Genomic DNA, 26,378 nt, shown 5'->3' with positions numbered 1-26,378 from the left:
CGGGGGCTGATCTCATTTGCATAGGCACACCCACCCAGGGGTGTGGGATTGGGATTAGGATTAGGATTAATACCTGGTGGTATGGGCCCCCCCGGTGAGGGCCTTACATGCTAATTGCACTTCCTCCTCTCTCCACTGTGAAATATCAGAGCTAATTTTGGTTCCATTAGCAGTCTAGTTACAGGCTGCTGAGCTGAATTCACTTTGGGCCCATGGTGTACCAGCCCTGAGGCTCCCCTACTACAAGCTGAAATCGCTAAAGAGCTAAAATTACTAAGAGCTGAAATCACTGAGCGTTATGTTAAGTAGTGGGGGGGCCTGAAGATATATTGCGGAGTGGTTCGTGGGATGGCTGGCAGAGCGGAGCGGCTGGCGGAGCGGAGCAGAGCAGTTTACAGGACGGCAGGAGTGGCTCACGGGACGACTGGCGGAGCGGCTGGCAGAGCAGAACAATTCGTGGGGCAGAGCGGAGCGCCACGGAGAGGTTGGGCAGTCAGCTTCAGACCACGTAAGGTGCCCCTTAACCCCCCCCACCCCATTTCCACCCAGGTTGGGAGGTAAAACTCTGCAGATAAACTTTCGAACTCTGGGGCTGCACTGACCAGGGACAGAGACTTTTGGGTTGTTGGACTTTTGGGACTTTGGGTGACTTTTGGGTTGCTGTAAACCAAAGGGAAAGGACACGGCTCAATTTGCTTGGGGTGGGTTTTGGCTCATGGGTTGTGTTATGAATCCTGTTGGTGGTGTTTCCCCAACATAATGCCACATTGCTTCTCTCTGTTATTAAAAGGCTGTTGCTACACTCAGACTCTGTGCTTGCGAGAGGGGAAGTATTGCCTCTTAGAGGCACCCTACGGGGGTGCTATATATTTGTCCCAGGTCACTGGGTGGGGGCTCGAGCTGGTTTTGCATTGTGTTATTGGAATGGAACCCCTAGATACTGAACCCGGCCCTTGTTGCTGCCAACTCTGATGGGCAGAAGGGTTACACACATAAGCAGGTTACACACATGGTAAAAGACTGCTTTTTATTTCCCTGGTCCCAGTCACCTGATATGGGGTCACAGTTACAAAAGGTTACTGCTTCCTGCCATAGGACAGGAATCTGGCTCCACTGAGACCAGTGGCTAGTCTGCTTTCCTGAAGTCCAGGGTCCGTATCCTGCTGCTTACCTTTCTTCCCTGTGTCAGGATCCTGAACTCGACCATCTCATGGTCACTGCCTCCCAGATTCCCATCCACTTTTGCTTCCCCCACTAATTCTTCCCTGTTTGTGAGCAGCAGGTCAAGAAAAGCTCCCCCCCTAGTTGGCTCGTCTAGCACTTGCACCAGGAAATTGTCCCCTACGCTTTCCAAAAACTTCCTGGATTGTCTATGCACCGCTTTATTGCTCTCCCAGCAAATATCAGGAAAATTAAAGTCACCCATGAGAACCAGGGCGTGCGATCTAGTAGCAGAACTGCTGCCTAGCCATTCGGTCCCTAGTCTGTAGCTGTGCATTGGGTTCTTCCGTTCTAAGTGCAGGACTCTGCACTTATCCTTATTGAACCTCATCAGGTTTCTTTTGGCCCAATCCTCCAATTTGTCTAGGTCCCTCTGTATCCTATCTCTGCCCTCCAACGTATCTACCACTCCTCCCAGTTTAGTATCATCCGCAAATTTGCTGAGAGTGCAATCCACACCATCCTCCAGATCATTTATGAAGATATTGAACAAAACCGGCCCCAGGACCGACCCCTGGGGCACTCCACTTGACACCGGCTGCCAACTAGACATGGAGCCATTGATCACTACCCGTTGAGCCCGACAATCTAGCCAACTTTCTACCCACCTTATAGTACATTCATCCAGCCCATACTTCTTTAACTTGCTGACAAGAATACTGTGGGAGACCGTGTCAAAAGCTTTGCTAAAGTCAAGAAACAATACATCCACTGCTTTCCCTTCATCCACAGAATCAGTAATCTCATCATAGAAGGCGATTAGATTAGTCAGGCATGACCTTCCCTTGGTGAATCCATGCTGACTGTTCCTGATCACTTTACTCTCGTGTAAGTGCTTCAGGATTGATTCCTTGAGGACCTGCTCCATGATTTTTCCGGGGACTGAGGTGAGGCTGACTGGCCTGTAGTTCCCAGGATCCTCCTTCTTCCCTTTTTTAAAGATTGGCACTACATTAGCCTTTTTCCAGTCATCTGGGACTTCCCCCGTTCGCCACGAGTTTTCAAAGATAATGGCCAATGGCTCTGCAATCACATCCGCCAATTCCTTTAGCACTCTCGGATGCAACTCATCCGGCCCCATGGACTTGTGCACATCCAGCTTTTCTAAATAGTCCCTAACCACCTCTTTCTCCACAGAGGGCTGGCCATCTACTCCCCATGTTGCGATTCCCAGCGCAGCAGTCTGGGAGCTGTCCTTGTTAGTGAAGACAGAGGCAAAAAAAGCATTGAGCACATTAGCTTTTTCCACATCCTCTGTCACTAGGTTGCCTCCCTCATTCAGTAAGGGGCCCACACTTTCCTTGGCTTTCTTCTTGTTGCCAACATACCTGAAGAAACCCTTCTTGTTACTCTCGACATCTCTTGCTAGCTGCAGCTCCAGGTGCGATTTGGCCCTCCTGATTTCATTCCTACATGCCCGAGCAATATTTTTATACTCTTCCCTGGTCATATGTCCAACCTTCCACTTCTTGTGAGCTTCTTTTTTATGTTTAAGATCTGCTAGGATTTCACCATTAAGCCAAGCTGGTCGCCTGCCATATTTACTATTCTTTCGACTCATCGGGATGGTTTGTCCCTGTAACCTCAACAGGGATTCCTTGAAATACAGCCAGCAATCACAGAACGACATAACTCAGTAATATTTTGATTGCAGCTGCCAGAATCCCTTAAGAGCCACCCTGTGTTCCACATCTCTCTCAAAATCTTTTGTTGAAAATCCCTTCCCACACTGCTCTACTCCTTCCCTGCCAATAACCATGCAGGACCAAGAGGAATACATGAGCCAGCAGAAGTTGAGGGAAGACTTCTGCCGAGTCCAGGGAAGACTCCAATATCTGATTGACTGGGATGGCTATGGCCTGGAGGAGCGGCCATGGGAACGTGTGAAACACGCTCATGTCTAGAGAACCTCCTGCTTGCCTTCCATTGGGCCTACCCCAAGAAACCCAGCCCAAGTGCTCCTGAAGAGCAACCCCGAAAGGAGAGGGGTGCTGTCAGGGCCAGACCAGCTAGGATCAGCTGCTGGCCTACTTCTTGAATAACATCTCTATAAAGAGCCCCACTGCACTGCCTTGGAATTGACCGAGAAGCCTCAGCACCTCATTGGCTGTTTGTTTAGCAGCCCTGCTTACAGTCCTGGCATCCACAGGAGATCAATGACTGCTGAATGTGAACCACACCCACAGCTGTGCTTGCCCAGCTCTTGCTTTCAGCCCTTGCTCTAGCCTACTTCCAGTCCTTGGTTCTGCCTGGTTCCTGTCTTCCTCCTGCCTTGTTCTTGAACCTTCTCCTGCTCCACCTGCCACCCGCACAGGCTTCTGACTTCTGGGTTTGATCCTCGGCTCCACCTCTGGCTTATGACTCTGGTTTACCCTACGTCTCTGACATTCAGCTTCTGTCCTTGTGGTACTGACCCTCAGCTCATTCCTGGACTCTAACCACCCTGGACCCAGCTCTAACCTGTAGGTTGAACTCTCATTTCAACCATTAGGCCTGACTGTCTATGGCCTGGTTGTCTATAGAAATATGATCTAGATTAAATTACTATAATATAGGTGCACATCTGGTTGAAAGACTGTACTCAAAGAGCAGTTATCAGTCTTAGAATTGAAGGACTGGAAGGGACCTCGAGAAGTCATCTAGTCCAGTCCCCTGCACTAATGGCAGGACTAAGTAATATCTAGACCATCCCTGACAGGTCTTTGTCTAACCTCCTCTTAAAAATCTTCAATTATGGAGATTCCACAACCTCCATAGGCAATTTGATACACTGCTTAACTACCCTGACAAGAAGTTTTTCCTAATGTCCAACCTAAATCGCCCTTGCTGCAATTTAAGCCCATTGCTTCTTGTCCTATCCTCAGAGGTTTAGGAGAACAATTTTTTTCTGTCCTCCTTGTAACAACCTTTTATGTACTTGAAAACTGTTATCATGTCCCCTCTCAGTCTTCTCTTCTCCAGACTAAACAAACCCAATTTTTTCAATCTTCTCTCATAGGTCATGTTTTCTAGACCTTTGAATCATTTTTGTTGCTCTTCTCTGGACTTTCTCCAATTAGTCCACATTTTTCCTGAAATGTGGCACCCAGAACCGGACACAATACTCTATTTGAGGCCTAATCAGTGCGGAGTAAAGCGGAAGAATTACTTCTCACATCTTGTTTACATCACTCCTGCTAATACATCCCAGAATGATGTTTGTTTTTTTTTGCAACAGTGTTACATTGTTGACTCATATTTAGCTTGTGATCCACGATGATCTCCAGACCTGTTTCCACAGTACTCCTCCCTAGGCAGTCATTTCCCATTTTTTTATGTGTGTAACTGATTGTTCCTTCCTAAGTGGAGTACTTTGCATTTGTCCTTATTGAATTTCATCCTATTTACTTCAGACCATTTCTCCAGTTTGTCCAGATCCTTTTGAATTTTAATCCTATCCTCCAAAACACTTGCAACCCCTCCCAGCATGGTATCATCCACAATTTTTAAGTGTACTCTCTATGTCATTATCTAAATAAGTGATGAAGATGTTGAATAGAACCAGAACCAGACCCAGAACTGATCCCTGGGGGACTCCACTCATTATGGCCTTCCAGCTTGACTGTGAACCACTGATAAGTGATAACTACTCTCTGGGAATGGTTTTTACACCAGTTATGCAGCCACTGTATCGTAGTTCCATGTAGGTTTTATTTCCCTAGTTTGTTTATGGTTCGCTGTCAAACTGGGAGGACCCACAGGGGTTTGTCCTGGGTCCACTATTATTCAATATTTTCATGAATGACCTGGATGATGGAGTATACACTTATAAAATTTGCTGACAACTTCATGCTGAGAGGGGTTGCAAGCATCTGGAGGACAGGATTAGAATTCAAAATCATCTTCATAAATTGCAAAATTGGTCTTCAAATCAGTAAGATGAAATTCAATAAGGACAAATGCAAAGTACTGCAATTAGGAATGAACAATCACTTCCACACATACCGAATGGGGACTAACTGGCTAGGCAGCAACAGCTCTCCCTTGAGAACTAGCTTTGTCTTTCCTTTTTCATGCTGTCATATTTTATCTTCTTGAAGTACAGGTGGCTACCCTGTTTATGGCCCAAAGGAACTTACAATGTATCTGTAGCCACCTTCATCTTTAGCATGGAAATGTGGCCCACAAAGGCGACAGATACCAGCCTGCACTGGCCATTACAGTGTTGCCAGTTCTCGCCATTTTATCCCAAGTGTTGTGATGCATAGTGTTTTTCTTAAAGCCGCAGCTCTGGGAATCACGCTGTTATGTGAGAATCCCAGCTTTGTTTTTTGGAAAAAGGATGTTTCTACCCTGCATGTTGGTGGTGGTGAGCTTGCGAACGTGACCCCTGAGGACTACAGACAAGACCACCAGCAGCAGCAGCAGCAGGCAAACAGTAAGAACCTCCTTTTGTTAATTTTAGAAAACCTTGTGATGTGTGAGCCAATCTGGGATTTTTTTTTTTTTTTTTTTTTTTTTGGATCCTGATTCATGAATGCTCAGGGGTGCCAACACTCAGAGCCTCCTCCACTGCCCCGGGGTCCTGCGTCCCCATGGCCCAGGCCATATTAACCAGGGGAATTGCTCCATGTGATGCCAACTACCCCCTGGCTTGGTGGACCCGCCCCCCTGCAGGAAGCCTGGGGCTGCTGGGAAGGAAAAATGACCCTGTAGCGCCCAGCAGCAGGGCCCAGATGCCTCAGCACCCTCTAGCTTCGACTCGGGCTGAGGCCCCCCCGGAGTCCTCCACCTTCCCTCCCCCGGGCCTGTGGCCGTTGCCGCTCTAGTCCTTCTCTCTATGGTTTCCTGCGCGAGGGCAAACGCCGCGCTGGGCGGAAGTGCGCCGTGCTGGGGATCATGGCGGCGGTGGATATCCGAGGTACCGGCTCCCGCTCTCTGTTGATGGGACTGGAAAGCGACGTGAACGTGCCGGCGGGCCGTGTGCGCGGGGACGGGGGTTATAACGCTGCAGGCTCCCTGCCCGGCCGCTGAGGCCATGGCGGCTGGGGGCTCTTCGCCGACGATGCGGGCGTGCACTTTAGAGACGGCCCCTGATGTCCCGGGCGATTCGGCACATCCAGACCCAGGGCTCATCTATAAAGTACAAACCACAGGGCAGCCGCTGGGCTTAAACAGCCCCTCCCCTTAAAAACCGCCCCCGGGGGGCCGACCCCGTTACCAGCCCCATGCACCGACCCGTCTGGGGTGGCTGGAGCTGGCGGGTTAAGGGTTAATCCCCTTGGCCTTGGCGGCTCCTCTCCGCCCTGCTGGGGCTGGCTGGGGGAGCAGGTGGCGGGAGACGGGCGCTGTGCTGTGAGCACGCCCGGCCCCCTCGCCGGCCTGCCGGACAAGAGACTCCGCAGCAGAGGGTCTCCGTGGCATGTCTGTGCTGCTAGCTCCTGAAACGCCGCCTGTCACCCTTCCTGCCGTTACAGAGCTCGCAGGCAGAGCCCCGCTGCTCTCTCCTGACTGTTACTTCTGCACGTCCGCAGTGATGGTTGCCGCGCGGCATGTTGTTATGTGCCTTGGTACTGGCTTGTCGTCCAGGGAAACAAGCTGCAAGCCTGTGACCGGTGGCAATGAGAGACCTGTATTATCTCTGTATCTTTGTCATCTCAAAGTTCTTTAAATCTCAGAAGACACTGAATCCCCCTCTCCACAAAATAAATAACTACATAGAGATGTAACAGTCCAGAAGCTCCTTTTCTCCCTTTCTCTGCATGTTACATCTTGATGCTCTTAGCATGTGGTTACTTTACATATAGTCATACCTTCTTGGAATACTGCCTTTCTGCAGTCTGTAATACTAACCTTTGATTATATACTGACTTTTTAATGCAGAGGATCCCCGAGTGACTTACAAGCTATAGGCCTGGTTTTGTGGTCCCTGTGCAAACAAGACTTCTACTGAGGTCAGTGGGAATCTTGCCTATATAGGGACTGCAGGATTGTGCCCTAATTAAATGCAGAAATCACTCCACTAATTGCTGAATTTTAGCCAACTCTCTGTGATGTGGAGACTGGCAGCCAAGCGGACAAGCAAGGCATGTCACCCTGCAACAGTGGGAAACAAGAAATTATGGGTTTACCCATGAGGCAAATGTACTCTAATTGAAAATGCAGTGGAAAAAAGCAGACAGGACTGCTAAATGACTCACATGGCAAGCTGCTTGGTACTTGATGTGATTAAGCTGTTGTATTTCTGAAGTGCCCTATTACTTTGGTAGAAAAGCATTGTATTATTTGAGAAGGCTTGCCTTTGGAAAGAACCAATGAATGATATTAGATTAAGCTAAAGACTGCTTGTATTTAGAATGTCTCCCTATTTGTTGAAGCTGTCCCATCCTAGCTACAACAAAAGTTGAGAGAAAAAAGAAGGGGGAACAGGATAGTGGAGGAGCAGTGAGAGCTGGAACCCCCACCCAGAAGTAGAGCTTCCCTGAATCTGTGAAGAGAGAGGAGCAGAATCTATTCTGAATTATGCTGTAGAATATCTTCATGCAGATCCGATTTTCCCTTTCACTGTTTATATATTGATGGGTGCTATAATGCCTGTCAGATTTAGTTCAGCGGATGAAGGATGGAGGGAAACTCAGTATTTCAAACCTGTGTGTTAGATCGATATACCATTCTTTTTGGCTTCTTTCCATTTCCTGACACAGTTCTGGAGCAGTGAAAAATACTCAGTATAGGACTTGTTGCCTGTCATTAAAGTTTTCCAAACATTCTGAGCTGACACCTCTGCTTGCATTATCTTCAACTTTAAAGTACTCATCTCTGTATATAGACTCATCAAATTTAAATCACAAGTGTTGAATCATGAATAGGGAATAATTGGCTAGGCAGCAGTACTGCAGAAAAGGATCTGGGAATGATAGGGATCACAAATTGAATATGAGTCAACAGAGTGCTGTTGTGAAAAAAAGGCAATGTGATTGTGGGATGTGTTAACAGAAGTATCATATATAGACACAGGAGGTAATTATTCCACTCTGCTTGACGCTATTGAGGCTTCAGCTGGAGTACTGTGCCTAGTTTTGTGCAACGCACTTTAAGAAAGATATGAACAATTTGGAAAGAGTCCAGAGGAGAGCAACAAAAATGGTAAGAGGTTTAGAGAGCCATGACCTCTGAGGAAAGATTGAAAGAATTGGGCCTGTTGAGTCTAGCGAAGCGAAGACTGAGGGGGACATGAGAACCTTCTTCAAATATATAAAAGTATGTTATAAAGAGGATGGTGATCAGTTGTTCTCCTTGTCGTCCAAGAGTAGTGCAAGAAATAATTGGCTTAGTCTGCAGCAAGGGAGATTTAGGTTGGATAGTAGGGAAAAGTTTCTAACTATAAGGATAGTTAAGCATTGGAACAGTTACCTAGAGAGGTGGTGGAATCCCTATCATTCAAGGTTTCTGATAACAGGTTGGACAAATATCTGTCAGGATGGTTTAGGATGCCTCAGCATGGAAGGAGGGACTCTTGACTGCACCGCTACTAGCAAGCTGTCACGGTACTTGGATGAGATCAGCCCATGAATGAAGAACAGCTGGCTGAAGCTCAACTTGAGCAAAACAGAGGTCATGCTGGTGGACAGAAGAAAGTATTTTGAAGAATTTGCAGCCATGGTTCCGTCTCCCTTTGGTTGAGGGGTCACATTGACAATTAGTCACTTCAGTCTGTAGTCTAGGAGTACTCTTGGATTCCTCGCTGATGCTTACTTCTTACATAGCAACAGCCATGAGTAATGCTTTTTACCATTTCTGGCTGGCTAGGAGACTCTGTCCCATCCATGCAGATAAAGACCTGGCCTTTGTCATGTCTTTGTCACTTCTTGGCTGAGCTGCAGCAATGCAGTATACCTGGGCATGAAGCCTTTAATATTTAGGAAACTCCAACTAGTACAAAATGCTGCAGCACATCTCTTCAGCTATCACGAGCACATCACACCTGTCCTCTGGCTCTCTACACTAACTTCCCATAGAATTTTGAATCAAGTTCAAGGTCCTCAGTCCTTATTTTCAAAGCACTCCATTGCCTGGGGCCAGCGTACCTAAAAACCGTCTAAAACTCCAGGACAGATACTGTGGTCAACAGTTTCGCTCCCCTGGCTTGATGGACCTGTCTACAATAAGAGTAAAACTCATCTGTGCAGGAGAGAGAACCTTCTCTGGATGTGGTCCAGGACTGTGGAATGAACTCCCCCAGAAACTGAGGACTATCATAAATCTCACCTCTTTCTGCTCCACATGCAAGTGGCATTTATTTATTTTTAAAAACAACCTACGAAAACAAGACACTTCATTGCAAATGCTTCTCCCTGTGGAGAGAGGATGAGAGAACAAACAACTGACAGATGTGTAATCACAGTCATATTGCTTAATACACTCTTGCAAGGCGCTCAGATACTGCAGTGATAAATGTGGTATAAAAACCTATATAGAATAGATTGAGGTGCTTTCCAGCCCTACATTTCTATGATTCTATTAAAACAAGAAAGGGAGCGTGATTAACGTTTGCGAAACTTATCTCACTTCAGTATATTACTTGTATTATATTAGTGCAGAAAGTTCAATAAAGTGCAGGGGCCCATTGTAGTGAGTGCTGTGCAAACATAGACTACAAGACAGTGCCTGCCTAAAGAGCATGCAGAGTAATTAAAAACAGGATGCACCATGTGGAGAAAAGCACACAGATGGCCAGTGAGGGTAATAAGAGTCTATGGTTACTTAGACTAGAAATGTTAATAATTGTTAGCACTCAAGTTTCTTGGGATACTGATGAACAAGAGTTTTTAAGAGTGTGGTAGAGGTGGGTGTAGGGAAGGAATTTGGAGGAGTCAGTAGAGGCTTAATAAATTGGTTCAGAGTGGGTGTTCCTGGGATATGGGTCAGTGTGGAAGAAAGTGCAGAGATGCTGGCGATTGAGGCTGGCATTTGTTGACAGTGTGGTGAGGTCATGACACAACAGGTAAAATAGCATAACGGATAAAAAGGAGAAGCTAGGTTGTGAAAGGACCTTGAGAGTCAAGATTAGAAGTTTGTGTTTGAAGTCATGGAAAAATGGGAGCCAGTGGAATGACTGACTAGGGTGACAAGGCCAAATGATGGGCTGGACAGATGATCTTAACAGTAGTTTGAATGGATCTGGATGAGGCAACATGAATATCAGGAAAGCCAGAGAGGAGGATGCAGTAATTGAGAGAGAGGGGGGCCTGGATGAGAATATTAATGCTGTGGATAGGGAGAAAAGGATGGATCTTGATAATGTATGGAGGAAGAAGTGGTAAAATTTAGATTAAGTCTAGAAGGAGGGTGGAGTTGAAGACAAACTTCAGGTTACAGGGCTGGGTCACTAGGAAGACTGGTGATGGTGACAGAGAAAGTGGTGGAGGGGAGGGTTTTGGAAGTGAGATGAGGATCTCTCTTTTTTATCTTACTGTACCGCCATGGACTTCTGTGTCCCTTAGTTTTGAGTCTCTGTCTCACATTAAACTTCAAAGGTAGATTGAGAGGAATGGTACAGCCATTTGTTGGCTGAGATGAGGATATTCCTCAAACTCTATTTAAATGCATTGAATAAGATGCCTTTTTTTGAAAAGACTGGGAATTGTCGTACATTTTTTTTACACACACAAAAATGAAGATGTTCCCTTCTGAAGAGGAACAATTGATATATGGTATCAGGGTTGCTTTTTCCTAGAGGATGGCCTCTTGCATGTTATAAAAGCAATAATAAATGGACGACTCAGAAGTAATGGCCAGTAATAGTCTGGTCCTGGAGTTGGAACTTTACATTCAGCTTTATGGCATATTTACTCTGAAGTTCCAGTCCTACCTGGGAGAAACTTCTGCAGAAATACAGTCGTCATTCTGGCACAAATGAGATTTTTTTCATGCTTCCTGAAAACCTAAATGAGCAGGTGTCATGCCAAGAATATGAATACTGAGAGGTTTGGGTACCTTATTTTCATTGAGATAAAGGCCTTGGCATATATATTTGGAAAGTATCTAGCATATTGTGGGTGCTACTGCAATATAAATAATAAAATACCTTTAGTACTGGAGGATCTCCTATGTTTATGATGAGGGGAGAGAGTAGTATATGTGAAATAACATGAAAACCTCATTTTTCCATTTTATGTAAGAACTAGACTAGTAGCTCTGAGATTGACAATGCAAAAATGAATTATTCATTTATGTTGTGTTAACCATGGTTTGCTGAGCTCCTAGTTTCACTTCATAAAAGATTCATAATATATTCAATGACATTTTGGATTTGAATCTTTCATTCCTTGTACATTCAAAACTTTAGCTGAAGTAAAACATCTACAAGGGAATGACTGTAGTAAGAGCTTTGGGTTTGCAAATAATGCAGTAGTCCCATTACATTCATAGGTTTCAATCCTGCATGCAGTTTTCAGTCATTTTTCCATCCATGCGATCTTTCTTTTTTCAGTGTAAAAATTGATGCCTTATCATTGTGTTTCCTACTCTCCCAGGAGTGGAGATTACCACCACTGTGGCTTAAAATTATTGAATTTCTAGACCCTTTAAATTTCATACAGCCATGGGAGGAGAGTCTAGTAAATGTTAGCACATTTATCACTTGACTACGGCATCTACTACTACTATCTCCACAACTTTGTTTGGTCTGGCATTTAATGCTGGCTGCCGCTTACTTATTAGGCTTTTTTTCACTTTCATAGTGAAGATCATGCTTAGTTTGCCCATTCCACTTGGCAAATGCTGCTGTTCTTAATCTAAACCATGTACAGTATGACCATAAGTGCGAGTGCTAATAATTTTTTCCCTACTGGCATTCCTAAGAAATAAAGGTGTCTGTGTATCTTCCATATCTTCATATAATAGCCAACGGAAGAAATAAATTAAAAAAAATTGATTTTTGTGGTCAAAATTTTGAATTTTAGGGAAAAAACAATTTTCATGAAAACTTTTTTTTTTTTTGACATGTTCTAATTAGTAGGTCCTTAATTGGTAGGAATCCATAACCGTACTGACTGTTTTGGTGCTAATTTTAATTTTTTCTTCCCAGATAACCTCCTGGGAATTTCCTGGGTTGACAGTTCCTGGATTCCTATATTAAACAATGGAAGTGTGTTAGACTATTTCTCAGAGCGAAGTAACCCATTCTATGACCGAACATGTAACAACGAAGTAGTCAAAATGCAACGGCTGACCTTGGACCACTTGCAGTAAGTTACTGTAAGGAACGCTGAGTTAACCTGAAAAATTGCTTTCTGGGTTGGTGATTTTCAACTTGTCCACTAAAGGGTGTCACCAACAGCTGAATTGAAGAGTGCAGGGAAAGTTGTGATCCTGCTTCTGTTGTTCCCTGTCTCTGTTCTTCTTTTGAGGTTGATTTACGCAGCCACTTGCAGCCGGGTCCTATCCTCTTTCAGATGCCAGAAGCAATTTATATTCTCCTAGTTCCTGTGGTGCCACCTGTGAAGCATTATAGATAGGATTTTGGGTACACCTGAGATTGCAGGTTTACAGAAATGTCAAAAAAGCCAATTAGCTAGAAAGCTAATTTTTTGTGTGTGTGTGCAGAGAAGCTACCGACCAGGATAAAAACAGTGACAATGTTTGGGGACTATGACTCAGCCTAATTTTGTAATCAGATGAAGAGGATTAATTTCATGTCTCTTGAATGGGATCTACTGTAGTTGGACACTTAGAGCTTTGCCACAGAATTGTGAATAAGAGTCTACATTCCTGCCACATTGAATTAGGTGTGATTATTAAAACAGATACCCCACCATGGGAAGATTCAGGATGAGAAGTATGACTTTTAATTTGGGCCCGAGGGGAAATGAATGGGTAGGCCGTTCTAATTACCAGTGGCCATTTATCAACATCACAGCATGCAACTGGCTTTCTTTGATGTGGGGCCCTGGCAGGAGAGGGGCACGTGGAACTGCAGGCAGAAGTGAGGTGCATTGACAGAACTATTTGGGGACCTAGAAATAGGCTAGTGTGGGACAATGTAGATCACACTAAATGTTCATTGGTAAAGTTGTGTGCATCTGGTATTGGAGGGGAGGAGCCTTCACATCATCTGAATACATTCTGGTCAGTGCTGTTAGTCTGTCACTTCCATATGTAAACAACATCTGTAACTATAAGTTCCATTTTTCTTCCATTTGTTTCTTCTTCTGCCAGTAACCTACCTATTTGCCAAGAGGTTGACTCCAGGATTTTTTAATGCACTGTGAGCACAAGGCTAGGTTTTGCTATTTATCTTGGAAAATCCTAATGCAAGAGCTTGTGACCCATCAAGGGGTGACCTTCGGGCCCTGTGATTGTTGTTTTTTGGGCTTTCACATCCTATATCTTTAACTTTCAGATGAATGGCGTTACTTATTCTGGTCACTTGTCTTTTAGCCAAATGATTGGAGTGGAATATATCCTCCTTCATGCTCAAGAGCCCATCCTCTTCATAATTCGAAAGCAGCAAAGACAGTCTCCTACACAAGGTAAGGGCTCACACAGCTTTTCCCTTTAATGACAATGTTGGTGATTGGTTTCAGAGTAACAGCCGTGTTAGTCTGTATTCGCAAAAAGAAAAGGAGTACTTGTGGCACCTTAGAGACTAACCAATTTATTTGAGCATAAGCTTTTGTGAGCTACAGCTCACTTCATCGGATGCATACTGTGGAAACTGCAGAAGACATTATATACACAGAGACCATGAAACAATACCTCCTCCCATCCCACTCTCCTGCTGGTAATAGCTTATCTAAAGTGATCACTCTCCTTACAATGTGTACAATAATCAAGTTGGGCCATTTCCAGCACAAATCCAGGTTTTCTCACCCTCCGCCCTCCCCCACACAAACTCACTCTCTTGCTGGTAATAGCCCATTCAAAGTGACCACTCTCTTTACAATGTGTATGATAATCAAGTTGGGCCATTTCCAGCACAAATCCAGGTTTTCCCACCCCACCCCCCCTTTTTCCAAAATCCACACACACAAACTCACTCTCCTGCTGGTAATAGCTTATCCAAAGTGACCACTCTCCCTACAATGTGCATGATAATCAAGGTGGGCCATTTCCAGCACAAATGCAGGTTTTCTCACCCTCCCACCCCCATACACACACAAACTCCCTCTCCTGCTGGTAATAGCTCATCCAAAGTGACCACTCTCCCTACAATCAAGTTGGGCCATTTCCAGCACAAATCCAGGTTTTCTCACACCCCCCCCCCCCACAAACTCACTCTCCTGCTGGTAATAGCTCATCCAAACTGACCACTCTCCTTACAATGTGTGTGATAATCAAGGTGGGCCATTTCCAGCATAAATCCAAGTTTAACCAGAACGTCGGGGGGGGGGGGTAGGAAAAAACAAGGGGAAATAGGCTACCTTGCATAATGACTTAGCCACTCCCAGTCTCTATTTGGTGATTGTCTGCTCTGTGTGTTCACAACAGCAGGGGATTGCCCTCTGGTGGCAAAATACTAATAGTGCAATGAGAAAGTGCTGCTTTTGCAGTAAATTTTGCCAGGAGCAATTGGTAGTTGTTAGCATGCATGCTATGTCCTATATTTATGATATGCTGTACATAAGGTTTTCAGTTTAATTAGTTAAACATAATACTAATTTTTTGCTTGCCTGGGGCTGATTAGTGCAAACTCTGAAACCTTAAATTTCATGCTAATCATTCTGAGTGATTATCATACAATTTGGAAATCTCTGATTTGTTAGTCTCTAAGGTGCCACAAGTACTCCTGTTCTTTTTGCGGATACAGACTAACACGGCTGCTACTCTGAAACCACTTATTAGGGTAAGGGGAACATTCACATTGCTCTTTGCATAATGCCATTTTTATTCTGCAGCCTTGCCACTTTGTACTGTGAGCTTCTCAGACTGCACATGTTAAATAGGGTCTTCTAGTAAATACATGACTGGGAGACCTCCCAGGAAAGAAACTGGTGATTCAGTAGGTGATATTTCACCCTGAGTCATTACTGAACCAAAGCACCCCAGTATATTAGAGGGTGCTGAGGTAGTGTAGATGCCATTATCTGATTAGACATAAAATCGAAGTTCTAACTCTTTGGGGTCATTAAAGATTCCATGGCACTTTAAGTGAGAGTAGAGATATTACCACTGTGCCATGTCTGAGTTCCAGTTGGGATAACTACATTCTGTCTCCCTATTATATACAGTTGGATTCAGTATTCTTCATATCTTATCCTAAATTGACTTGTAGTGTTCATGTGAGCTGTTAATAAGTTTTTGCATTTCAGATCAGGATGAAGTGTGTTCTGTATTTACTGTACATAAGCTGTAAAGCTCTTTGGGATCTTTTAGAATAAATGATAATGTAGTAAGGTAAGGTTTTATTTTTGTTCTAATGAGAAAGGGCTTTTGTAATGGATTCATACCTTTCTATTGCTGCTCCTAATTTGCTTGGTTTCTGGCAGTGGCCTTAGTATATTGTATTCATATTGGAAAAGAGCACCCGACTGCTTCTTAGATTAGATTGAATTTAAAATCTAAATTGAGCCTAGATCTCTTGGTGTTGAAGGTGTATGCCATAACCCAATGTATCACTTCACTGTCTCTCTTGTTCTTTAATATCCAACTTTTTAAAATCTGGAGTGGAGTTATGGCTTTTACAGTATAAACATTCAGACTTCAGCTGTGTAATTTGATCATTCATTGTAGGGAGCTTAGAAGAGAATGATTTAATAATACTCTTTTCAGTTTGTGCAAGATTTCATCGTTATATTGCTTAGTCCCTGCCTTGGATGTTATCCATATTTTGGTAGCCTGGCACAGATTTTAGGATCTTAAAGGCAGATTAGCTAAAGAAGAGAGTCCTACCCTTCCCTGTGCTTATGAGTTTCAGAATAGGTAATCAGTACTCTCATGGGATTGCAGAAGCATCAGTTTCATACTTTCCACTTTTAAAAGTACCTTGTCAAAGTATTTTAAGCCCAGAGTTTGATCTTTGTTAAAATGGTTATAATCTGGTGGATGGTGTCCTCTTGATTCTAAATATTGTTTAAGGAGAAATATCAGTTGCTAATTTATTTGTAGTGGTGTTGTAGCTGTATTGGTCCCAGAATATGAGTGAGACAAGGTGGATGAGTTAATATCTTTTATTGGACCAACTTCTGTAGGTGAATGAGACAACCTTTCTAGCTAAACCAGGCCAGACCTGAAGAAAATCTCTGTGTAGCTGAAAAGCTTGTCTCTTTCACCTACAGAAGTCAGTCCAATAAAATATATTGCCTCATCCACTTTGTCTCTGTCAGTTGCTTTGTTAGAAACGCAAGCATTGCTGCCCTGGGACAGGCTAATGAAACATCAAATCTGGAACTCTGGCTAAAAAAAAAAAATCATGCAGCTGACTATGGTGAGGAGTTCTTCCTGACCTCATTAGGTGGTCAGTTTGTGCCCTGAAGCATGAGAACAGAGAGTCCTTATAATTGTATCCTAGTTACTGAATCTACAGATGCTATTCTTACTCCTGGGTCTAATTCTTTAAGGAAACATTTTGTGCTATTTACCTCAGTTATATCCGACAGAAGGAATTCCATAGGTTAAGTGATACTCTTGCTGCATCTGTTATCACAATGGGACTATGACAGCAGCTATCTGAGCTAGCATTGTCCTCCTTATCGTTGTGCCTGTGGCAAGGACTCCAGAGAAGGAGCCCACCATAAGTTCCTCCTTCCTCTCTAAACTAGGTCTGTGCACTGATCATCTCCCTCCTCCCAGAACCATCTCTCACTTCACAAACCAGCTGAGAGCATGTGATAACCCTCGTCTCCCAAACTGATTCAGACTCTCCGCACTGGCTCTGGGGCAGTAGGTGATAATCAAAAACAAACAGAAATTTGTTATAATGGAGTCAGGGATTGAACTCCCTCCCTGTTAGAATGTAGCTTTATCACTGATCCCAGTGCTACAGAGGCTACTGGGTGGAGTGCACTTTCATCATCAACAAGAGTAAAAAGCAGGAATAATAGAGATCACAATGCTAGAGCGGATGGAAATAGCTGACCAGCACACAGTAACGTTGCACTGTGAAGGACACCAATGCAAACCTGTAAACTTATGAAAAGTGCAATTTTGTCTTTAACACCTATGTAGACCAATCAGAGCTGCAGTTTCTAAGATTCTTGCATCTTAAACTACATGACATTTATTTAACCCTGTCAGAATTAGAACCTCTGGCCACGGAGAAGTGTTTATTTCAATCCTGATTCTTGGACCACTGAATTGTCTTTTCTCCTGATCTAACAGGGAAATTCTGCACAATATTTCTTTAAGGCAGGCCCCTTTCATTTATTTGCTTGCTGCTGTAACTTCAGAAGCCATCATGGATGGGGGAGAATGAAAGGCAAAAGAACAACTTTAGAGACCCATTGTTGCAACCCTCTGGTTCCAGGGAAAGGGATGAACTTTCATGTTTGTCTTCTTGGTACCATACAGGATGGTAAGTTCTAAATTTCTCCCAGTCAGAAGAGCTGTGGGAAGCCAAAAGAAGCAGCTGTAAAAAAATGTGCTGCTTTTGTACTTTAAGCAAAAAAGCATTTCATTTTCTAATGTTTTGGGAAGAAAAAACTAGAGATCTACATTCACTTTTATTTCCTACTATTTTTTCATTAGAGTTGTGAACATAAGAATTGCCATACTGGGTCAGACCAATGGTCCGTGTAGCCCAGTATCCTGTCTTCCGACAGTGGCCAATGCCAGGTGCTTCAGAGGGAATGAACAGAACAGGCAATCGAGTGATCCATCCCCTGTCATCCACTCCCAGCTTCTGGCAGTCAGAGGCGAGGGACACCCAGAGCATGGGGTTGCATCCCAGATCATCTTGGCTAATGGCCACTGATGGACCTCCAGGAACTTATTTAATTCTTTTTTTGAACACTGTTATAGTTTTGGCCTTCACAACATCCCCTGGCAATGGGTTCCACAGGTTGACTGTGTTGTGTGAAAAAGTACTTCCTTATATTTGTTTTAAACCTGCTGCCTATTAATTTCATTTGGTGACCCCTGGTTCTTGTGTTATGTGAAGGAGTAAATAACACTTCCTTATTCACTTTCTCCACATCAGTCCTGATTTTATAGACTCTATCATATCCCCCCTTAGTCATCCCTTTTCCAAGCTGAAAAGTCGCAGATTTTTAATCTCTCCTCAGATGGAAGCTGTTCCATACACTGAATCTTTTTTGTTGCCCTTCTCTGTACCTTTTCCAATTCTAATATTGTTTTTGAGATGTAGTGACCAGAACTGCACGTAGTATTCAAGGTGTGGGTATGCCATGAATTTATATAGTGGCATTATGATGTTTTCTCTCTTATTATCTATCTCTTTCCAAATGGTTCCTAACATTGTTAGCTTTTTTGACTGCTGCTGCACACTGAACAGATGTTTTCAGAAAGCTATCCATGATGACTCCAAGATCTCTTGAGTGGTAAAAGTTAATTTAGATCCCATCATTTTTTTGGGATTGTTTTTTCCAACCTACATTACTTTGTATTTTTCAACATGTAATTTTGTCTGCCATTTTGTTGCAGCTGTGGGCTAGGGGTAAACATTCACCTGTGATGGAATAGTAATGGGGGAAATGGAGCAATTGAGAGGGTGAGTTGCTGTCCTGTTGCTTCCTCCAAATTAGCACCTGAGCAAACAGCTCAGTATGACATCTGCATAGAGATACTGAGGAGGAGCTGCTGCCCCATTTTTTGCCCCTAAGAACTTCGGGGCAACAGCCTGATCCCTGCCCAACTGTCCTGAACCCTCAATGATCTGTTACCTTGGGTGAGTGACCAGGGTTCATATAGCAAGGGCACCAGCTGAGTCCTGGGGTTCCAGAGTAATTATAAGTGTTGAGAAAGACGGAGGAGCTGGAACAAACACAGGCAAGGGTCAGGGCTTTGGGAGGATTGACTCTCATGTCATCACTGCGACTATGACACTGTGCTAAGGCTGATAACATTGTTTAAAGGTAGTTGAGCTGTCTGGGCTCATCTACATGAGGTGGGCAGGGGATAACCTGCAGCTTTTTGATGCACGTCAAGTAACGTGAAGTAGTCAAGTTGCACCAATAGTGTGCACATGGGACAGTGTGCCCTCTCCCAGTGTGCATCATTGTATACACACAGCGGCGGCTTGGGCGTTCTCAGAGGTTATCTCATGGTCCTTTGATTCGCTGCTGAGCAATGTGCATTCTGGGATTTTTTGCACTGGGCACTGTTGGATGCATAAGCAAAAAATGTTTTAAATGCCATGTTTCCTTTGTCTCCACCCCATACTTCCTTTCTGGGAAGGCTAGCACCATTTGCAAATTGCTGTCGGCCAGCGTGGGCCCAACAGTGCTTCATGCTGGCCACTGCAAATCAATAGAGGCTGCTTGGGCTGTATTTCAGCACTCTGTGCTGGATGAATTTGCCTTTGGACTCTGCCCACCGTACCATTTAGCGGGTGATGTGGCAGCACTGGAACTTCAGTGGCGGAGGAAGCGGAATGAGGATGAGGAAGCAGAGGCACTGAGAAACTGATTATACAGGAATTATGCCAGTTCCTGGAGCAGCTTCACACCATGCAGTGTGGTTTCTGGGCTCAGGAAACCTGCATGGGTTGGTGGGAAACAGCTGCTCTGAAGATCTGGGATGACCAACCATGGTGAAAGAGTATCAGGATTGGGGGAGGCAACCATTTTGGAGATCTTGGCTGAACTGACCTTGGAGCGGTAGCGTGCCAGCATGCAATACCCCATACCCATGAACAAGCAGGTTGCCATTGCTATCTGGAAGCTGGCCAACCCAAATGCTCCCGGTCAGTGGCCAACCAATTAGGTGTAAGGAGACTGACTGTTGGGGCCATTGTCATGTGGGTATGTGATGCCATATATAAGGTGCTGTTGCACAGGGTTATAAAGCTTGGTAATGCTTAGGAGATTATCAATGGCTTTGCATGCATGGGGTTCCCAGAGCATATTGGAGCAATTGATGGGGACCCATGTGCTTATTGTTTGTGTGTCCCACGTCTTTCTCTCCCCCACTCCAGATAAGAATTTATAAACAGAAAGGAATATTTCTCAGTGGTGCTCCAAGGGCTGGTTGATCACATTGTCAGGTTTATGGACATAAAAACAGAGTGGTGTGGAAGGGTTCACGAGCGAGGCTCTTTCGGAACTCAGCTCTGTTTATGTTAATGAAGAAAAGACCGTTCGCTCTCAGGATCACTATGGACATTAATGGTGCAGACATTGCTCTAGTTATCCTGGGAGACCCAGCTGATCCTCAGCTTCCCCGATTAATGAAATGATTCACAGGCTGCCTGGATAGAAGGACGGAACTGTTTAACTAGTGCCTCAGGATGGAGTGGAGTATGCATTTGGCTGTTTGAAAGGAAGGTGGTGCTGTTTGTGGAATAGATTGGAAGCAGCTGGGAAAAAAAGTCCCCTAACCTAGCAGCATGTTGTATTTTGCATAATATTTGTGAGAGTAAGGGAGAAAACCTTAACAATGGGTGGGAGGCTGAGGTGCAGAGACTTGTTCACTGGTTTGAGCAGCCAGCCAGGTGTCCAATACAAAATGGAAACAGCTAGGCAATATTGTCAGAGATGCCATTTGCTCTCATTTGGAATCCTAGGCCTGAAATTATGCAGCTGTATACCCAGCTGTTAACCCGTACCCACTCCCTCTAGAATGCATTGTGAGCAAGTCAGTGTTGTTCATGGCTGGTGGAGGTGCAATGTTGTGCCACTCCTCATTTTACCTTGTATTTTTGCCTAGTTACTTTTGTAAAACCTTATGAATTCTATAAAACAATTTATTTCTGTGTTAAATACTCTTTTAACTTCTTATGGATGAATTTTTCAGAGTTTTTGTTATTAAGCAATGTAGTGTGTAACAAGCCAAAATAAAGGTTGAATTGAAATGATAATGAAAACGTTTAATTATGAAACAATATATTAAACAACAATTTATTGTCTAATAACTACAAGAAATCTTTAGTTAAAACAATAGTCAAACAACGTATCAAGGTGCAGTGCAGGGCACAACACATGGGGCTTGAAGTCACAAGTGAGTGTATGTCTTGCCTCTGCCTCTTCTTGTTTGTGGCCCTTCTGGAGTTGAATGGCGAGGCTTGATGTTACCAGGGGTATTAGAGGGCTCAAAAGACCTGGGCTCCTAGGTGCAACTATTCTCAGTACCTTGCCTTGGCTCTGTGAACGGAATGGCCAGTGGAAGCACTGCTCTGGGGAGTACAACAGGGAGGTGTTGCTTGTGTTTCCAGTATCCTGTATTGTCCAGGAGCTGCGGAACATAGGTGGGTCCCGGAACACTGCAGTGTCCGCTAACCTTGCGCGGCAGTGGAGCGGTTTGGCTTTGTACTGCCTGCAGGAGTTGCTGCTGCATTTCCTTGTCTTTTTTTTTTTTTAATGCTGTCTTTGGCCATGGCTGTGCTATCTCTGGCAACTGCCATCTCCTTTGGACTCTGCCAACCCTACAACTGAGCAGGTGGTGTGGCAGCAGCGGGAACTTCTGCAGCAGAGGAAGTGGGATGAGGATGTCCTTTGCAACTCCCATGATTTCTCTGTTTCCCTCTACACCTGCCAATTGTGCCTCCATCCTTCTGTTATTTTCAGGGTTTTTTGAGAGTCTGCAGTGATGTCCACAAACATTTGTCACAAGTTTTCTGTTTCCTCCCCCTCAGGTTTGTGAGCTGCTCAGCCATTGATAAGGGCAGCGGCAGGTGCCATGCCTGTGAGTGTTTGTTCAAATTCTGGAGAGGCTGAGATAGCATTTTTTATATGCATTTTTGACTTTACCTCCCTAAGATTCTTACCATCTCTGAGGTTCCCCCAAGAGTGGGAAGTGGTGTGTGCATTCGGATTTTTGTCTGTGCGGGATGTGCTGTTTGGCTTTGCTGTTGTGCCTTTGAGGGTGTATTGGCGTGGGTGGGGTGGAGGGAGCAGTGTTGCGAATTTATGTTCCCAGTGTGGCTTTGCAGCTTTGGTGTGCCTTGGAGGTGCCTATATGGTGTCAGAGGGATTAGCAGGGGGCATCTGGGGGTGAGCTGGATAGTAATGCCCCCTACGTCCTGTTTAAGGATAGCTTAACTCTGGGATGACTTTACACTGAGGTGAGTGACTAGGAAGCAGAAAATGCCCTTATTCAAAAAGGCAAAGAGCAGAACAGCAAAATACACAATGCAGATATTCACCAAGATGGTCCTCCGAGTGGAAGGGAATTGTGAACTACTCCTGTGGGGTAACCATGAAGCTGTTCCTCATTAATGTCCAGACAAATGTGGTGCAATTTCTCAGTCGTAGATTTTGCTTTATCTCCCCTGCAGACATGGTGAAAGTGAAGAGAAAAACAGGGTTCTGCAATGATTGTCTGAAACATTCACTGTTATCAGTCGTTATCTATGGGTACATCTGCAGTGCAACACCCCCTTTCCTTCCCCCTCCTCACCCCACTTGAGCAGGTCTCAAAGCTTGGGTCAAATTGATTTGGGTTCACAGGGCTCAAGCTACAGGGCTAAAAATAGCTGTGTAGATGTTCCCACTCAGGCTGGAGCCCAAGCTCTGAAACCCAGCAAAGGGGGAGGGTCCCGGAGCCTAAGCTCCAGCCTGAACTCAAATGTCTACACTGCTATTTTTAGCCCCACAGGTTGAGCCCTGCAAGCCAGAGCCAGTTGACCCAAGCTCTGAGACTTGCTGCTATGGGGTGTTTTGTTGTAGTGTAGAGGCACCCTGGGTGAGCCTGTGAAAAGGCATTAAGAGCTTTATATCTCTACTGTAAAGGTTTTGTACTGTAATGCGTTACAGGGCTTTTATTACCTCAGCAGGAGCTGTGGTCTTTGTAACTTTATGGGTCTGCAGTGTCCATGTCTACCTCACGTAAACTGAGAATACGAACCAAATTTCTTTTCCCGTAACCAGTGTCTCAATAAACTTCTGAATTTTGCACAAAATACCATTTTCATTATTCAGTTCTGCCGCAGAAGGGGGCAGGGTAGAGGCTGCAGCTGTGCCATGCTGCTGGCCACCATTGTGAACTAGCCAACGGGGTTTTTGGGAGGAGTGGGGTGTTTGCTGGGTGAGGGAAAGGGAAACAAAAATAGGTAAATGGGCATGTGCACTCTATGACGTGGGCCTAAAAATAGCCACTAGCCGGAGCTTTAGCATGAGACAGAGGCTGGTTGCCCAGCTGGAGCAGCCACCATTTTGGAAATGTGTATGGGGATGCTGAATGGACACTGTGGGGGGAGAAAGGAGGGCAGGTGGGGAGCCTCAGACTTGGAAAGGCTCCTAGCTCACATCTGCCTACAGTGCCTCTGGTCATGGGGCACCCGGAACAGAAGGTAGCATGGCAGTACAGCACAATTGTAAAGAGAGATACTGCCATGCTGAGATTCCCTCCGTAAGATCTGCCTCCTCAGTCCTGGCCTGAGTTGCTGCCTGGGACTTGGGGTTGGTTGCTGCAGGGTAGGAATCAGGCCCACCTTCTACCTGGTCGGTTTCAGGGTCCTGAGTCCTAAAAAGATCCTGGCTTTCCCAGGAAATCTCTACACTGGCCTCCTCATGCTCATCCCCTGATGAGCCTTGCTTGTTGTTCTCGGGAGAGAGGGGAGTGGCAGCAGACTTCACAACTTTCCTAGGTTTGGTGGTTATGTAGATGTTTAAAATCCTGTCCAACTCCTCAAAAAAATGGACAGGTTATATGTCCCCTGCCAGATGTTTTCCTGGCATCCCTGGTTTTAATACAAGTCCTCCTGAGCTCTTTGTTCTTTATCTGGCATTGGTTGGCATCCCAGTAATGATCCCTTTGGGACATCTGCTTAGCAATGTTCACAACGAGATCTTTATTCCAGTGGCTGGCCATAAGAGCTTTTAGCATCGATGCTTCTCCCCAGATGGCCATGAGATCTAGGGTATCAGCATGGCTTCAAGCAGCTCCTTCAGGCATATTGTAGGACTTCTGGAGTAATATCACAGTAATTGTGATATTCTCAAATCCAGGGAAATGGGCAAAATTTGGCCCTATACCAGCTTTAAATGGGGGAGGGGACATCTGGTTAACTTGACACCAGAGCAGGAGAGGGCACACAGGTAAACAGACAGATCAGTGACGGTCGCCTGCAAAGCAGTGTGGGATAGCTGTTGGAGGACTGCCAAAGCAGTGCTCAGCAGCATTACGTGCACACAAACAATACACCAAACTAACTCTATTTGCAGCAAAGTTAGTGCACTTTGCAAGAGAACTCCAGAGTTTGAGATAAATGCAGAGTTAGTGTGCTATAATAGATTGTCTTGTGTATGCAAGCATTTTCAAACTGGATTATCTTGACTTAATCCGGTTTAAACCTCTTGTGTAGACAAGCCCTGTGCAACTTCAACTTCAAAAAACTTCAAAGAAACCTTGTTCAACAGTCAGGTTAAAGAATGCTGTTCAGACCCTGAAGGATCACCTCCAACCTGGTTTAGCTGTAGTGGACAGGGCTTTGCAAGGTTTGTTGCAGAACCATATTAGTTGGGCCTCCCAGGAAAACCCACAGTACAAGGCCTGATTCCAAAAAGGTTAAGTGTTTGCAGAGTGTGACATTTTCAAGCAGTAATGCTGGAGAGGTCTGAGTGAAAGTTAGGAATGATTGGTTCCCATATTGTAGCTTATTGTTTGGTTTACTGGAATGGCAAAGGACATTTGAACTGCTTCCAGGAGTGCTAGTCTGAGTGCTCTCATGTGATACTAAAAACAGTTTAACTTTCTGTTAGTTGTGTTTGTGACAGTGGAACAGGAATATAAACTGATGCTTCCTTGTTATAAAATGGGCTTAATATTTGCCCTACTTCACAGGTATAGTGTGAGGCTTAACTAATTTTTGTAAAGTGCTTTGCTATACTTGGAGGAAAAGCTTGAAAGTTCAAATTATCCTGACCAGGTGAAACAAGTAAAAAACAAGTCCACTATGTGACCCGTGAAATTAAACAATTTTGTCCCTTGCTTACCCAGAGCTCTGCTTATTGACTAAACTGATACTATGTTCCTTATTTACAGTCATCCCATTAGCTGATTACTATATTATTGCTGGAGTGATTTATCAGGCACCTGATTTGGGATCTGTCATAAATTCCAGAGTGGTAAGTGTTTCTACTATGCATTTAGTTGATATAAAACAATTATCAGTTCATATCTGCTTTTCTTTTACATTGTTCCCCCAACCCAATTCAAGAAATTTCTTCCCTGTTTTCCTCCATTTTGGGAAAACGAGATGTGTGTTAAATTTATTAATCTTATTTGGGTTATTGCTGATTATGTACTATATATATTGTATTACTTTTTAAACCTACCTTTGTACTCTTGAATAATTTAAGCACTATACCCAGATGTACAGACACTCTTTTCTTAATCTATGTATTATATAATTTTAACATTAGCGTTAATAAAATGACTAATCCAGTTTTTTATAACTACAATTCATTAAACCCTCTTCTTCCCTGCCCGTTCCTTCTCACTCCCCTTTCTTTCAATGTCTCTCCTCCCTTACTTTTTCTTTCCATTTAGCAGATCCCCTCTGAATTAACCTTCCCCTCACCAAAAATAAATAAATTTGTGGAACTAACATGCTGTTTGCTGCCATTGCATTGATTGCTCTGCTTTGCTTGTGTGTTCTACCCTTTCCCCTACCCTGTATCTGTTTTTTCTGTTTAGACTGTAAGTTCTTCAGGGCAGGGACGTCTACTACTTTGTGTGTGTACAGCACTTAGCACACTGGGGCCCCATTCTTGGTTGGTTCTTAGTCACTAGTGTAATAATCTATTACTAGTAAAAAATGCACTGTATACCGAGTACTCGACATTAGCAATGAAAGTGAAATGTTCCCAGGAGAGTATAATGTGCCTTAATAGCTCTGACAGGCTGTTAGGGATGGAATAATCTTAATGGTTGAAAAAGGAGAGAGATTAAATTTTAAAATACTCAAAGGGACAATGTCAGGCTTAAAATTGCTAAAGAAATCTTTTAATCTAAGTTCCTAATTTAACTGAAAGATGTTAAAATGGAATTTGCATTTCACTATTGGTGCTGTTGGCACTTTTACGATCTTGGATACTAAAACTAAAATGGTCATTTTCACT

At 44.2% G+C, this 26,378-nt stretch overlaps 1 protein-coding gene across 6 annotated transcripts in view; it reads left to right on the top strand.

The window, feature by feature from the left end:
• The first annotated feature begins 333 nt into the window (after nucleotides 1–333).
• MED6 (mediator complex subunit 6) overlaps nucleotides 334–26,378 on the top strand; it is a 32,907-nt gene continuing 6,862 nt past the window's right edge. Inside the window, exons 1-4 of one of the 6 annotated variants that reach the window (XM_074955571.1) lie at nucleotides 334–508; nucleotides 12,290–12,449; nucleotides 13,642–13,733; nucleotides 25,300–25,382. In XM_074955571.1, coding sequence (XP_074811672.1) covers nucleotides 349–508; nucleotides 12,290–12,449; nucleotides 13,642–13,733; nucleotides 25,300–25,382 — 495 coding nt within the window. In that variant the 5' untranslated portion in view covers nucleotides 334–348. Of the gene's footprint in view, nucleotides 509–5,904; nucleotides 6,122–6,573; nucleotides 7,155–7,905; nucleotides 9,486–9,509; nucleotides 9,595–9,654; nucleotides 9,943–12,289; nucleotides 12,450–13,603; nucleotides 13,734–25,299; nucleotides 25,383–26,378 lie in introns of those variants that run through there. The other 5 variants (XM_074955574.1, XM_074955576.1, XM_074955572.1 and 2 more) reach the window with 5 other exon arrangements.

This window comes from Natator depressus, chromosome 6, assembly GCF_965152275.1.
Source record: "Natator depressus isolate rNatDep1 chromosome 6, rNatDep2.hap1, whole genome shotgun sequence".
In the NCBI taxonomy this organism is placed as follows: Eukaryota; Metazoa; Chordata; order Testudines; family Cheloniidae; genus Natator; species Natator depressus.
This window is presented reverse-complemented; position numbering and strand designations above follow the sequence as displayed.